The sequence below is a fragment of the Melanostigma gelatinosum genome, assembly GCF_949748355.1.
Source record: "Melanostigma gelatinosum genome assembly, chromosome: 18".
NCBI classification, from domain to species: Eukaryota; Metazoa; Chordata; class Actinopteri; order Perciformes; family Zoarcidae; genus Melanostigma; species Melanostigma gelatinosum.
In genome coordinates, this window is record NC_136651.1 from 3723475 (window position 1) to 3739784 (window position 16310).

General features: G+C 44.4%; 1 protein-coding gene across 2 annotated transcripts in view; it reads left to right on the plus strand.

The window, feature by feature from the left end:
* Positions 1-13753, plus strand: part of erbin (erbb2 interacting protein) — a 42127-nt gene extending 28374 nt beyond the window's left edge. The window contains exons 12-27 of one of the 2 annotated variants that reach the window (XM_079289818.1): positions 405-534; positions 668-783; positions 1277-1346; positions 3158-3257; positions 4707-4828; positions 5155-5328; positions 5478-5660; positions 5769-5886; positions 5977-6151; positions 6250-7759; positions 8096-8239; positions 9408-9461; positions 9542-9715; positions 10062-10154; positions 10747-10821; positions 10945-13753. In XM_079289818.1, the coding sequence (XP_079145944.1) occupies positions 405-534; positions 668-783; positions 1277-1346; positions 3158-3257; positions 4707-4828; positions 5155-5328; positions 5478-5660; positions 5769-5886; positions 5977-6151; positions 6250-7759; positions 8096-8239; positions 9408-9461; positions 9542-9715; positions 10062-10154; positions 10747-10821; positions 10945-11052 (3346 nt within the window). In that variant the 3' untranslated portion in view covers positions 11053-13753. The remainder of the gene's footprint in view (positions 1-404; positions 535-667; positions 784-1276; positions 1347-3157; positions 3258-4706; positions 4829-5154; positions 5329-5477; positions 5661-5768; positions 5887-5976; positions 6152-6249; positions 7760-8095; positions 8240-9407; positions 9462-9541; positions 9716-10061; positions 10155-10746; positions 10822-10944) is intronic. The other variant, XM_079289819.1, reaches the window with a different exon arrangement.
* Positions 13754-16310: the final 2557 nt, after the last annotated feature.

Here is a 16310-nt window from a genome sequence, read left to right on the forward strand (position 1 = left end):
TTGAAAGATGTGGGCGTTTACCAGACGGGGAGAGTTTAATAAAAGAAGATGCTATTGAGTGGCGTTATGGATTAGTGGCACTTGACCCGTTACCTTGCACGGCAGCTGGGTCCTAGAGATCACATAAACATCCATCTTCTCAGGCTTCAAGGGCTGCGTTTGTGTCCGAACCGTTCAGCCTCCTGCGAGGAGCAACTGGCCGCTAGAGCAGCGGTCTGTGTAACAAACCATCTGGCGCGGCAGCTACTTGACCCATGCTAGGGATTAAAGGTCAGGATATCTTGGACTCAAATGCTGCGACTTTGATCTTTTCTTTTGACTTCCAACCCTCTGGAAGTACGCTACTAAAATCACTGACGTTCCACATGATTAAAGGCCTCCTCTCTTCCTCCTCTCTGCATCAGACTGACATCTCTGGATGAGCTGGACTGCAGTTTTAATGAGATCGAAGCCTTGCCCTCTTCCATCGGCCAGTGTGTCAGCATCCGCACCTTTGCTGCAGATCACAACTTCCTCACCCTGCTTCCCCCCGAGGTGAGTGTGCACATGGAGTAGTGTGTGTGTGTGTGTGTGGAGCTCGTGTTAAATGGTGTGGCAAGACAGTCTGCTCATCTGTAACAGCTAGATCCTTGTTGGCTCATGGCTCTTGGTTTCCGCCACTTCACAGATGGGCACCTGGAAGAACGCAACTGTGCTGTTCCTACATTCCAACAAGCTGGAGTCTTTGCCTGAGGAAATGGGCGACATGCAGAAGCTCAAAGTCATCAATCTCAGCAACAACAAGTGAGCCAAGACTGACTGTATTCACTCGGAAGAAGCGTCAAGTTTTAGGACAACAGTCATTGTTTTTGCTCCGTTTATTTTGAATTGTTGCAACATAGAAAAAGCAGAAAATTCCAATCACGCCCTGGCCCCTTTCTCTGTTGCAATAAAAAATAAATCTACATCTATCGCTATTTATATTGCATTTTGAAAGGCAGTCCTGCAACATCATGATCGATTTAGAGTCTTAATTCTGGTCAGAATGAAAATGGGCTGTTATGGATGCTACGGCCTGATTGAGGTTTTAATCAGGGGGTTTTCCACTGCTGGTGTCTGCTCTTTGCCAAATACACTGACTCACTTTGGTCACGACCCAAAAACACTGACAGGCGGCTTGAGCAACACTTTATAGCGGACCCTCACACGTTAGACTTACCTTCCACAATGCATTTTGAGGTACAGGTGCATCAAGCTGAGTCCCCGTGTGTTTTGTTTGTGTTTTGTTCCTCTGCAGGTTGAGGAATCTCCCCTACAGTTTCACTAAACTGAACCAGATGACTGCAATGTGGCTGTCTGAGAATCAGGTAAGTCCACATGTATTGTGTATATATCACAAGTATACGTTTTTTTACAAAAGGTGCCACTGAGTTCAGACGTGTGACGTGTTCTATAGATGTAATGGCAGTCGGCTGTAAATGAATCCAGCAAGGTCAAGGTGCTGACAGGAAAACACATCCAAAATTTAGTTAACCACTTCCAGGACATTTGATCGAAACATGCCAAATGGCAGTGCAGGTCAGACAGTGATACCGTAAACTCTGCTTTTTTTGTAGTGTAGAAGGATCCCAATGAATGTCAGAAAATGTTATACTTTCATCAATACTTACGATATACTAACAGTACGGTAATCTAGACAAGCCAGTCAAAACCCCTGAAGGTGTGGTGTGACACAGATCTGAACGACAGACGGAAAGCAGATGTGGAGAGATCAAGGGTACCGGTCGCGTCGCTTGAAGTTTGGACGTCTGCCCTGGCTAAGTTGGCCCTCGACAGAACACTAGATAAGCCTATCGGAGGTGGAAGCGTTCGAGTCTGCTCGGCTCGTCTGTCAGGAGGTGGCTTTGAGTCCCACTTTGTCATCAGCTTTGTATGGGAAAGGAGTTCTAGAACTTCTAGTATGAAGCTTTGCAGAGGAGTCTTAATGTAATGCAGAGGGATGTTGGAGATGCTGCAGGAGCATTGATCCGGTCTGTTGACTGTCACCGCTTTCTAAAATCAATTCAGGATTTTTCTCATCCTAGCTGTTCAAATGCCTTTTCCACATAAAAATGTTTAAAAACAACGAGACCTATCGAGTACATTTTTTTTAGTGAGTTGTGTACTTATATTTTCCCAAATGTGATCAAAACTGTTCAAACGGTCCGTTTCCTTTGGTCGCAGGTAATGGCAACGTATCCCCATGACTCGTGTCAGTGTTGAGGTTTTCTCCCAGAAGCTGTCAGAAACTGACTCTTGATCGAGTTTTAAACCACATATGACAACTTTTTAGCCCTTTGGTGTTTTTAACTGTATGTTTTAACCGGATGAAGGGTTTCTATTCATCGGATGGATCTAAAGTCATCAGAAGAACAAGCTGAGCAAATGTTAACTCCGGGACGTCCTGTGTTTGCTGAACAGCATCGGAGAAACAGCTTTTTGATGTGAAACTGCTTTCTTCAGTGTTTTTACTGGTTTCGATCACCGGGTTGACTTGTTTTGGAGAGGAGGAGACTTCTGTGGATATTTTCACTTCTGGTAAAAACCTCCTGAAGGTCTGGATCTTAAGTTGTCAGAGAAACATGCTGAGCAAACGTAGGGGCAGCTGGGCTCGCAGCCCCTCCAGGACGTCCTTTGTCTGCCCAACAGAGTGAGAGGGGAACTGATTTTTAACGTGTGAATTACCGGATACAGCCAGACGGATACAGGATTTTTAAATCGGTACCAATGTTGATATTTGAGAGTTGAAATGTACCTTTCTGGGGGACAAACTATAGAACGGTGACACTGTTCCAAAAACATTTCTAAAACTCACTTTCTCATCAGTTATAAGCTGACTTGGTATATCAAACCTGGCTGATGTATTGGTGAGACTCTGTTCTTAACAGAAGTGTCTCAGTCAAAGTGAGGTCAGTGGGTTGTTTAGATTAGAGGAAGAAACTCGGCCGTAAAGAACTGTAGGAAGTTATTGGTGCAACTTGAGGTTTGTCGCAAGTATGTATGTTGCAGCCCAGTTCACCTCTTGCCATGCCAAAGCGAGGCACAGGGAACACCAGGATGCTGTTGCATCTGCTAAATGACTGTAATGTAATGTAATAGCACACTCAAACCTTCTTTTTATTCTTTTTGTCTCCCACAGTCTAAGCCCCTGATCCCTCTCCAGAAAGAGGAGGACCCAGAGACGCACAAGACTGTGCTGACCAACTACATGTTCCCCCAGCAAACCAGGACCGAGGAGTGTGAGTACTGTGCACTCAACAAGAGTAATCATCAAAGAACAGAAGAGAGGCACTGAATCCCGTTCAATCTGAGAATGTTTCTTGCCTGTTTAGTTCTCAGCAGCAGAGCTGTATGCCAAATATGTAAGCTTGTCAATCAGGAAGTACCACATAATCTTAGCATTCCTAGAACTTGTATGACTAACATGATCACACGTATTTTCATGCAAATTTCTCAGGCACCGCCATGACTAACAGCTCCCATCTTTACCGGTGCAGTCTTAAAGATGGCCTGCAAGGATTCCTACATTCATATTTCATGAGGGACCTTGTTATCCGAGACAAAAGCTGCAGAAGAAACACTCGTCCTCTTCTTCTTGACGAGCGTCTGTTTGTTTGTTTTGGTCTCCTGTGACACCAGACGGCTTGTGCTGACCCTGTTGCATCTCAGCTTTAGAGCAATTAGTGGTTCAAAATCTGCAGCGTCGAAACTAAAATGGTATTGAATCAGCGGCTCGATTTCTGCGACAACGGCAGTATTGTGGTGCGCCGCCAGAAAATGTCCACATACGAGCCACCGCTGTATGTCCTGTCCTCTGGTTGATATCTCCCAGCTATCTGCTTCATGCCGTTTTCCACAGTTATCTGCTGGGAGCTTTTCCAAAAGAGCTTTATTTGTTTCCTCGTGTCTTTCCTGAGGAGCTGGAATAAGTCATGGCCTTACTGCGATAATTATGTTTTACGAAGGCCGCCACACACACACACACACACACACACACACACACACACACACACACACACACACACACACACACACACACACACACACACACACACACACACCAGGTGACTCGTGTTATCCCCTCTGCATTGACGGACTCTGGTACGGTGTGTTATATTGTAGACAACAGGTCTTGATATGGTCTGCTCTCAACTCTCAGCAAGTTTGTTGTGTACACTGAGCTCAAGAGCTTTTTAACACAGGAAACCACACGGACTGATTCACACCTTTCACACGTCAAGCTTAAATGACGGCACGTTACATAGTACCAAAATAACTTCTTGAAAAATACAAAACAGGATGGGATGTATTTGCACACTGATGTTTTTGGTCAAGTTTCATATTTGTTCCAGGTGATACTTGCAGTAAGTGTCAGACTGGCAGATCACCAATGTAAGATGCTACGACACAGATTGCGGCAAATCCTGCAAGAAAATCCATCTTTTATTTTGATGTCGGTTTATTATAGTCACAATTCCAAGTAGCATGAATTCTTTATGCATTGAATGGTTCGGGTTTGAGTAAGGGGTTAAGTCTAAATTTCAAGTTCCTCCACATCTTCAATTTATCGGCATGCCTCATGTAGACTTTGCGCCATCTTGTGGTCAAAGTCAGACTTGTCTGAGTTAAACATAATGGGGGTGAGTGATTAAACCTCCTCCTCCTCCTGGTGTCTGCCTTTATTTCAGACATCCCCAGCTCTGACTCTGAGAGCTTCAACCCAGCTCTCTGGGAGGAGCAGCGCAAGCAGCGAGCTCAGGTGGCCTTCGAGTGTGACGAGGACAAGGACGACAGAGAAACACCCCCGAAGGTCAGTGTCAAACAGTTGTTCGCATAAGTGGGAAAAGAATAAGAAATGCACGTGGATGTGGCTGTTTTGGTTTTAAAATGTGCCTCGTGTCTCATTTTCTACGTTAAAGTCAAGAAAATATTAGCTCAAACCAAAACACCATTACTGACGATTAAGGAAATTGCCTGACAGACATTGGATCCATGGGAAATGTGTGCGTTGAATGCACCTCATTCTCCATGTATTTCCCATTCAACACTGATATTCTACCTCTCCCCGAGTCCCACTTCTGAAACTACTGCTACATGATTTTAGCGGTAAGTTTGTGGGTATGTGTCCTGTTCCAGGAGGGAAACCTGAAGCGCTACCCGACACCATACCCAGACGAGCTGAAGAACATGGTGAAGACGGCCCAGTCTGTGGCTCACAGGCTTAAGGAGGACGAGTCGAGTGAGGAGTCGGGGAAGGATGCAAAACTCATTGAGAGGAACCACATTGGAGTGCAGGACGTGGGAGTTAAGGTCAGCTTTAGCCAAATGACATGTCTTATATATTACTGATTTTAAATCTTGGTTCCCCGTTCGTTCCTCCTTCACAAACTGCATATTCTACAAGCAAGTCGAAGGAACGCTTTTCGATAAGTACAGCTTCTGTGCTGTTTGTTGTGCAGGTGATAGAGGCTCCCTATCCGAATGGCACGGCGTCAGACATGGAGTCCCAAATATCCACCCACAACACGTTTTCCCACAACCCCTCCGCAACAGAATCGAAAGACACATCGGAGTCTTACAGCGCTCAGAAAGTCCCTCTCAAACCCTCGGGGGGCTCCATGATGAACCCCGAGGACACACTGGTAATTATTTAGTCCTCACAATTCCACAAACGACTCAAACAGCAAGCACATTGTGAAGTGTTTAACTGGAAAAGGCCACTTTAACAATGTTGTTGCTTTTGCCTTCAGGATTCTGACGAGCTGTCTGATGAAGAGGAGGAGATGAAAATTGCAGAGATGAGACCCCCTCTTATTGAGATCTCCATCAACCAGCCTAAAGTAGTGACTTTAACTAAGGACAAAAAAGGTAAAAGTTTTTATTGCGTGACTAAAATACAATATTTAAAGTGACGGCGTTGATGTACGATACGCTAATGGGGATGTTTCTGGTTAACAGACGACGCCGACTCTTTGCTGGATGACACAGTGGCCAACAGCAACCAGAACAACAGTAACTGTTCGTCGCCATCACGCATGTCTGACTCGGTGTCTCTGACCACAGACAGCAGCCAGGACAACTCCCTGTGCACCCCTGAGCGAGAGGCAAAGATGCCCTTCCTACCAAAAAGCCGGTTTGTATCATTCCTGAACCTTTTTAACGTAGAGTACAACGGAGAGTCTTCCTCGTGTTGTTGTTGCAAAACCTGACGTACCTCCTTCTTTGTTTAAGGCAAGAGGACGAGAATATGAACCAGCCTAAAGACAGCACCCCTCTCCTCCACAATGGAAATGGCTCTGAGACGTCCCTCCAGGCCCTTTTGAAAACCCAGCAGACTCCGCCAGATAAAATGGGCGACTACGAACTGTCATTGGAAGCCAGGCTGGCCTTCATTGAGAAGCGGTTTAACAACGGCATGGGAGAATCCTACACCAAGTGGGACCAGATCAATATGAACGTGTCCAAGTTGCCAACGGACAACATGGTTCAGCTGGACGAGGTGGACAAAACCAAGAACGGTTCAGTGACACAGGACTTGGACGGCAAGCAGGGTTTTGGCAACGACAACATGGAGGAGCGTTTTCTGAATGGAAACCAGCAGGCCGGCGACTGCATCAATAGTCTGGGGAACAAAAGCCAAGCGACGAGAGTGGAGTCCCCGACAGGCGTGACAGCCAGCAGTGACATGTCGCTGTCTCGCAGCACAGAGGAACTGTCTCCAGATAAAAGGTGCCATCCCGCGCAGGTGTCGAAGTCTCACAGTGTCGGCAATATAGAAGCAGGAGGCCTGAAGCTGTACTCCTTCGACGGCGATGACGACTCCTATGACGCGGCGGGAATGACTAGGATGGCAGGGGCCGCCCCGGGGGCTCAGGGCCAGAGCATCGTCCGGAGCAAGTCCGCCAGTCAGTTACTCAACGACCAGACTCTCCAGATCTACCCCGGCTCCTCTGCGTCTTCCTCAGACCTGCTCTCCTCCTCTCAGCCCCCTGCCAGCACCAGCAGATATCCAGTCTCCTCCAGCATGGCCATGGGCATCCCTCCCCCTCAGTACAATATACAGTATGCGAGCAGTGGCATGCCTAAAGAGGGCCTCTGGTCCCAGAGGACACCCATGCCCCCAGAGCACCAAGGTTACCTCCCTCCTCCACACTCACTAGCCAACACCAACTACTCCAACCGTAATCAAGCACCTCCGTACCCTCTACAGCCCCAGCAAAGGGGGCCTCCCATGGCTCCCAAAGCCTCTGGGGACATGTGGACTAAGGAGAGACTTCATTCTGCTGGAGGCCAGGGTAGAAGCAGCACTCTGCAGAGGCAAAGCAGCACGGCCTCCACAGCCTCCATAACCTCCATGGGCGACCCGAGGCGCATGCAGGTGCTTGAAGGGGACTACATGACGTACAGGGACATCCACACCCTCGCGAGGGGGCCGCTGGCAATGAGCCACGCCATGCAGAGGCCCCTGTCAGCCCGCACCTACAGCATGGACGTCCCCGGAGCTTCCCGGCCCGTCGGCTCCAGGCCGCAGCCCCACGAGCTCTCGGAGAGGACCATGTCTGTCAGCGATTTCAACTACCAGCAAGGCAGCCCGAGCAAGAGGCCCAACGCCAGGGTGAAGTCTGAGCACTCGCTGCTGGACGGGCCCGGACAGGTGTCGGGGGGAGTTGGGGCAGGAAGGGTGCCGGCTGATTGGAGGGACCAGGTGATGCGGCACATCGAGGCCAAGAAAATGGAAAAGGTAAAAAAGTAGAAAGTAATAATTAAGGTTAACCTATGACGCGTAGATCACCCTTAGAAGACCAACAGTATGAACACATCATCCTTTCAAGGCAGCACAACAAGGATATAGTTTCATATAAAGTGCTGAATTGGCTCGACGCCGCTATGTTTAGGTGCATTGACCCTTTAATATGGAGTTTACCGAAGCCTACTAACCCAGCTGTATGTTTCTGATTCACTGCATGCTTGTCTGTATATGCCGTAAACCTTTTTGTTGTGTCTTTTTTTTGTCATCACTCATTTGGTGGATTGCATGGCCACGGCTCTGGTTGTTCCGTGTCGTCCCTCCGTTCAGAATGCGCTGTCTCGCTCCTATAATTCCAATAGCGCTCCGCTGAGCTGGTCTCACTACGGCAGCTGTAGGGATATGCATGCCAGCCAAGGGTCTCTGGTCTTTAGTGCCAGGGACGGACAGCCCTACGGCGCTCTGGGCCTCTGTGTGAGTACTGTGTGAACCTGAGGTTAGCTGCTGCAGCTCATACTGAGCCAGGCCTTCCACTTCCTGCTAGTTTCACATCCTTTAGAAGATAAGAACTGTCTGTTTCCTTCTTCTCGAAGTGATCGCTGACCCTCAGAACCTTTCACTGAAAGTATCATGTCTCTCCTTGTGGCTGATTTCTCACGACCACAGACCCTTTCACTGTCTCCTCTGAGTGAACAAATTGATGGATTCTAATTTGTTCTGTTGCTCCTCTTAGTGGTAATGCAGCTTGACTTGTTTAAAAGGGGACTACTTTTTTGTACCATCATCCGCTTTACTGCCCCCATGATAGAATCTGAGAAAGAGAGATCTGAATTGTTGAAGGCTGCTACAAAGTTTTCTTATTTAGAAATGATTTAAAATCTACTTGTAGGTCTACATCTACCACATCTCATTCACTGTGTAATGAAGATGTTTCTCTTGTTATTCTGCAAAGGGAGATCTCGTCATGAAGAAAAGCTAACTTAAGTTAGAAATCAGATATGTAATATGTATGGTACAAATCACCCCCTGTTAAACCTGCCAGGTGCTTTAACATCATAATCATCGTCCCTCCCGGTGTGTGTGTGTTATCTCCCCCCCCCCCCCTCAGCAACCGTGATTTCTTTTCTCCTTTTTAACCGCACTTCAAATCTTCATTTTGCTCATTCATCGTCTTCACTTCAACTTTCGATCACTTCAGAATCACTTCACATCCTCTCGCTTTGTGTGTGTGGGGATGAAAACTGTTTGCAAAAGGTAAGTGGACGGAGGTGTTTGTCTCAGTGATTAGAAAGTAGATATTAGAATCTGTTGAGGAGGAAAAGGAATGGCTTTGTGCCTCTAGAGATCTCTGAGAGTTTTGCGTAACCACTTCCCTACTTACCATTTAAGATCCACTTCATCTCCAGCAAGCTAATATTCAGAATGACATGTCAAATAGAAGCACAGTTCATCATTTTAATCAGATGTGTGCCTTTCACCTCCTTCTAAAGCAACACATCACTGCCTCATACCATTACCAGACATGAAGAATGCTCCCGTCAGTATCTCATTGGCCGTCTAGTCTATGATCCTTTTGTTAATGAGCTTCAGTGGAGTGAGGTTTTGGCACAATGTTAATGATCTTCACTTTCTCCCCTTTCAGGATGATGTGTTCCCCCAAGCGCAGCAGAGCTACACCTTGGATCACCACAGAAAAGTAGGTTTGATGCATACAGACCGTTGGCTGCAGAGCAGTGATGAACTTGTTGTGCTCATCACTGTGCTTTTGTTTCCCAGGTGCCTTTGATGAACGGTCAGATGGGCCCTTCTGTTCGTCCTCAGGTGAACCAGGCGCCCATGGCCCGCCACCCTTCCAGAGAGCAGCTCATTGATTACCTGATGCTCAAAGTCTCCCATCAGCCCCCGGGGGCCCCGGGGCCCCCACGCGTTCCGCAGGACGCACTGCAAGAGGTGAATAATTGGACATTTTGGGGAAAGCGTTTATTCCCTCTCTTGCGACGTTTGCCGAGAAGATCAAGAATCATCTTCCCTTGTTTCCAGTATTTATGCTAAGCTAAGCTAACCACCTGCTGCCTGTCGCTTCATATTTAACAGAGAAATATGACAAATAATTAACTTTCTTGCCAAGAGTTAAACTATGCCTTTAAGGGACATTTAAGTATTTGAATCTTAGGTCGTAAGAGTCTGATTCCTAACCTCCTGCTGGGGATTTTCAAGACTAATGTTGGAAAATTGTGTAATTAACAGCGAACGACTGTGAATTAATGGCTAATGAAAGTCTGTTGGTGTGTTTCAGATCCGTGTGAAAGTGGAGAAGAATCCAGAGCTGGGTTTCAGTATATCAGGAGGAGTGGGCGGCCGGGGAAATCCCTTTCGACCAGATGACAATGTAAGTTTATATTTGTCATGGTACCGGACTTAAAGGGATAGTTCGGAGAGGAGTACCGGCACAGAAGCAAAGCGATGTACCGCTGTGAACGGCGGCAGCAGCAAACCGTATCTTAGCCCCCTAGAAGAACATATAATATATATATATATAAAGGCATGTACTGTGTTTTAAAGGATTAGTTCACTGAAGGCTGTGCCATCGGTGTGTGAATGGTTAACTAGCCCTGATGGATGGTGGCACCTTCCATGGTAGCTCCTGCCATCCGTGTGTGAATGGGTGTGAATGGGGGAGTGACATGTGGTGTAAAAGCGCTTTGACTGGTCAGAAGACGAGAAAGTCCATTTACCATTCTGTGCAGTAACTCCAACTGTCTTTCTCCAAACTGGGGGAGTGCCAACCAGCCATCTAATGTACACCGATTATGGATAAGTAGCTCATACAACCCCCCATTTAAATGATCTGAACAATCCCTTTAAAGGACACCTTATAAGGAGGTACTGTACACCCACTTCAGGAAAAGAATCCGTACAATTTAGCGAATCTTGATATGTGTAATTAATATATTTCAATAATATATCTTATATGATTTCAGGGTATTTTTGTGACAAGGGTTCAACCTGAAGGACCGGCATCCATGATTCTTCAGCCAGGAGATAAAATCCTCCAGGTACCCTGCTGTCTGTACGAAGTATCACAAAGCTAAACATGGCCACGTTTCTGTGATTAGTTACATAAATGTTCATTGTGATTTGACTCCATATCTTAACCCAAATTCTGTCTCTTCTCCCAGGTTAATGGATATAGCTTTGTGAATATCGATCATCTGCATGCAGTGTCCCTCCTGAAGACGTTTCCAAACACTGTGGATATGATTATCATAAGAGAAGCGCAAGCATAGACTCAACTGAAACCGACCCCGAAAGCGGACGCAACCACGAGACGAACGGAGAAATTTATGTTGACTCTCATATTTTTATACGCAGAGGAGACTGACCTGTTGGGACTATTTATAGTAGAGATCTTCATAGCCTTGATTAAACGGGGAAAACCACTGAATGTAGTGGATTAAAGTGAGAAGGAGGCGAACCTCTGCAAGTACGAGTCCTCAAAAGGCCATCACTGTGGTATATATATTTTTATACAAAAGAAGCTGAAGATATGACCTGCTCTGATGCAAGTGATTACTGTGGTCTCTGTACAGATCATCTTTTATTTTGTCCAAAACTCATAAGTCCTTTATCATAAATAGGGTTTTATTTCTGCGGATCGACATGAATTGACCACTTGGGGACAGAATTCCCTCTCCTCTGTCATCTAATTAGCCTTTTTTTTTTTTTTTTTTTTACTTCTAATTTGAGATGTTGAAACCATTTTCTGATCTGCCGTGTGATCTTATATGGAGGACTATGTTACGTGCTTTTCGTGTGGAGACGAATGTAGATCAAGGAGGTGTTTTGATTTCGATTTTTGAGATTTTTTAAAATTTCTCTTGCAAGATCGATGAGTTGAGAAGAGGAGATCATCCACCCCTGCTTCCATAAACCTGTGAACACCCCCCAGCGCACACTTCTGTCCTCAGTCCCCCCCCCCCCCCAAATGTCCTCACAGCGACTGCTCTGCATATCACAAGAAACAATCCTTCGTAATGTGGATGAATCACAGCTTGGAGAAGATGTAGTTTAAAGCTGAAGTTTAACATTTTGCAAAATACGCTGATATGCTTTCAGGCGGAGTTGAGAAGCCCGAGCAACGAGAGTGGTAGCTGTCCATCTACTGCGATCTTTGTCCTCCCAGAAAGTGAATGCGCGTGTTTTCCCCCAAAATGTCAGAACTATTCATTTTTAAGCGGAGAAAGATTTGGCGGTTGTGCGAGTTAACCAAAGCAGGTTTTTAGAAATTGTGGACGGAAGGCAAAAGCAGGAACTTAAGAAAGAACAGGTCAACGTTTCACTCGTCTTTTCTTTTTTTTTTGAAGGGCTCCATGTTTCAGGCAGCCGTTGGTGAGACGAGTGATCGCTTTGGTTTCAACATCTGTCAAGTTTTATCTTTTACATGGGAGAAGACCACAGTTTGCCTTTTGCGTCTGTAAAAATGTTTTATCATGCTTTTTACCCGTCACTTTGGAGAAGTTTCTCAGTCATTTCTTTTTTTTGTTTTTTAGTCTTTGCTGTACGGAGAGTAGAGTCGGGAGAAACAAGTTGTCAAGTGCCACAGACCTTGAGCTGTTTGAACAGGAACCCAAGCAATATCACACCCTTCTGAGTACATGTGCAGCATATAATGGCTTAAAAGCAATATTTAAAGCCTTTATTTTCATTCAAAAGACATCCGACAGCATTTTTTTAACAACACAATCTTCTAACAGTCACTGATGATTTTACATGATTTTTATATTGTGGAAATAATATTTTTTTCTTGTGATGAAGTAGCACAGGAAATATATACGGCAGTGCTTCAAAAACAACAAAGATTTCTCTGCATTGTGTCGAAGTGAATGTTTGTGTCACTTTGCCCGAGAGCTTTTTACTGTTTGTTTGCTCAGATTACCACAACTCCTGATTTAAAATAATCCAGTCGAAGCTGCATCTCAGAACATTCCTAATGTCTGTCAAAGAACTGTGTCGGAAGGAAAAATGCGTTTTTAAAGACGACGTTGTGTCACTTCAGTTTCTCACTTAATATTCATTCACTGCTAAATAACTCTTCAGTGAGACGTGTTTCCAAAAAAAACATAAATGGAAATGATTGACAAAGTAATGGCCCCATAAATTGCAACAATAGATTTGTAACCACTGGATTATTTGTACAATACATCATTTTGTCCTATATTGTTTCAGAAAATGGCATTCCTTAACTTGTTTACAGTAGATTGTGGCATCTGCTGTTCCCGTATGTAATTACAATTGACCCATATTTTATTCTTGTGGCACTGTCTAACCAAAATAAAAACACTGTGAAAATTAACAAAATTAAAATAGAAATAGTCGTACTGTTTTAATAAGTGAAGCTGTATGCTTAATTTTTTAACTGAATCTAAAATTGGTACATTTTAATTCACAGGGCCAATGACATTAATAATGTGCATTTCCCAAATTTCTCACAGAAATTAGTATTTTACGCGGCTGAATTGTTTTTATTATTTGTGTTCATTTTGTTGGTGAGTTCAGTTGACTTTCTGAGATTAGGGGGAAACATTTCTGCGGTAACGGTCACTTTATATTCATGGCAAAGAACCGTGCAGTCGGACGTCGTAGAGAATCTAGGGAGATCAAACATGTCGCATTCTCTCCACTCATGTGGGTCGGTTATTATGCTCCGCTATTCTTATTTATTTAGCAGTCTTCTGTGGTTTTTAGACCTTACTAATCAAATTGTAAATACTCTTCAAAAACAAAATTGAGAAAATAATTAACGGCATTAGTGACTTGCGATTGTAAAACCAGCAATAAATTGCAATGCAGAGGCACTCGTTTTAATGTATAGCTAGTATTTCTAAGGTTGCTCTGGAAATGGCCACAGTGAGATGATGATTGATATGCATTTATCCAACATTCCAGATTTTGTACATAATTACCTGTTTCTGAAGTAACCTGTGGAAAATAAACTAATGCTCTTTAGCAAAACCCCTCCTGTCTTCATTTCATCCTCTGGGTTTCTCTTGTTTTAAACCAGTGCAGCTGATGAAGAACACAGTTCATACCGTATGTGTATCAAGGCAGTGGTTAAATGAGGGTTATCGCACCAATTGTCCCACTATAATGACTTTAAGTCATGCCGCTGTATGTGAAAATGGGACGAACCTGAAGGATTACATGTGTTCTGATGTGTGGATAAGGTTGTGCAGACATCCTGCTTGTGGAACAGACTAGGCTGGTACAATGTCCTGCTGCTTGCTTCTTTAACCTGGTGTGCTGTGTTGTGTCATCATAGGAAGTTGAAGGCCTCTTACGATCTCCGCACTGCAGGAGGAAGCATTGAGATTCCTGTTGAACCCGTAAACGTCTTCTTGTCTCTTGACTTTGGGCAAACTGAGACCGGACTGATGGCTGCTGAGAGCATGAGATTTATGTTGCCACCTACAGCTGATAAACCTTTTTTTTTTTTTTAAAGCATGGCAGTAGCTCTGGTGCCACCTGTGGGGCTTTTTATGTGCCACTGGGATGACACCGAGGAGCCCACGGTCACCCAGAAGCTTTGTGAAGCAATACAATCAGTTTGATTTATTTGAATTCTTATGAATACGCACCTATACACATAGTGAGAAGATCACTTTGTGGTGCATTTTGCAACATATTTCTAAAAACAAGTGACACCAACGATGCATGTGTGTCATCTGGAAAACCGCCGCATGATGGAAGTATTGTAACGTGATTCACTTTTTCTTCACTGATATATTTTTGCCAACAGATGGCACCGCAGTCTCACTTGCAGGAACACAAGTATGACGGCCTCTTTTCTTCTTCCAAACACAATCATCCCATCTCCCCAATGAAGCAAGACAACAATGTGCGGGCTGAAACTGTACCATTAACTCAGACTGCTGACTGTGTTGAAAGTAAGACAGCATTGTTTTACAGCCGTGACCTCATTTCACATGTTTAATCTGTTGCTCATCATCAGTCAGTGTGATGAGTCGGGAGCAGGAAGGGTGGGAGAGTCTTCCTCTCGCTTCCTGTTACTGTCATGCGTCTCGGTGTGATCATAACAACACAGCTGAGAGCTGGACTGAGATTTCCATCCAGTAGATATCATGCGTTTTGAACACTGATATGAATTCTCAGTTTAACTGATGTGATATACGAAGAGTTATGAAAATATTATGAGGTCAGTAATGACTGTTGCTTATTGCAACTGCTTGCAACTGATAATTGCAGAAAGTGAGCCTATATGTGATCATGGGAAATGCTAAAACATATCTATTTAAAGGTTGCATTTACACAATCGCCGCCATGAACTACATGGTCATACCAGATCAAGTAAGCCTGTAGCAGAAAACCCCTGAATGTATTGAATTAATGGTGTATTTTTTAATTGGTAAAGAATTGACTTCTTTATTCAAAAGCCTTATAATCTGGCGTGAAAATAGTTTGCAACACTAAATTGCTGGAATAGCCCTTTAATGAACACATTGCACCTGACACGAGCACATATTATTGACTTGTAGTCCAGACAGGAAGCAGTGACTAAATGTGTCTGTTTGCTGGGACAAAAACTGAGACAGCATAAACACACAGGAGATAAGAATAACACATACTGACATAACAGTACCCATACACTTCTGAGACAGACTATATTTCATACATTAATATCTCAGACATTTCCTGAGTCAGAAATATCAAAATGTGGTGGTGGAAGAGGTACTTGGATATGTTTCTCATGGTTTAAAAATACGTACGAGTACAAGTCCTGCATTATCTTCTGCTTGAGTTAAAGTGCAGAAGTAAGATTTTATCAACAAAATGGATTATCAAAAGTAGAGTATTAAGCAGAATCCTCCCTCTCAGACTGTTGTATTATTATTTATGCAGGACTATTGTATTATTATTATTGATGCAGTAATGTATCAGCAGCATAGGTGCTACTGTATATTGTTCATGCATTATCTTTAATTTATTTTTCAGATATTTTGTTTGTGAACATAGTCCCCAAAGCTGCAAAATACATATAACGGAGTACAATATTTCCTGCTAAAATGTATAAAGTAGTATGAAAGTAAAGTGCAAGTGCCTCAAATTTGTACGAAAGTACAATACTTGAGTAAATGTAAAGAATAATAGTGTTGTTTCTTCTTTGTTTACAAGCAGAGTCGCCATACAGCACCAGTGCAGCCTACACCATAAAGTGCAGCAAGTTTATATGTAAATATCATATAAAGCCTGTACTATCACTATCGACTCATTACATACAGGTGGCATAAAACGTATTTGGACAATATGAACATATAAGTTATTCATGTTATTCTGCTTCAGTCCTGCAGCCCGGTGTGTGAGAGGGGGCGGGGCCAGAGGAGCGTGAGAGGGGGCGGGGCCAGAGGAGCAGCCAGCCAGGCTGCAGACGAGAAACAACTCTGCGACACCTGCGAACAAACGAATAACCGACTTTCACTCCCGCAACGTACAGCGCGGGTGAAGCGGAGGCGCACAGCAATGCGAAATA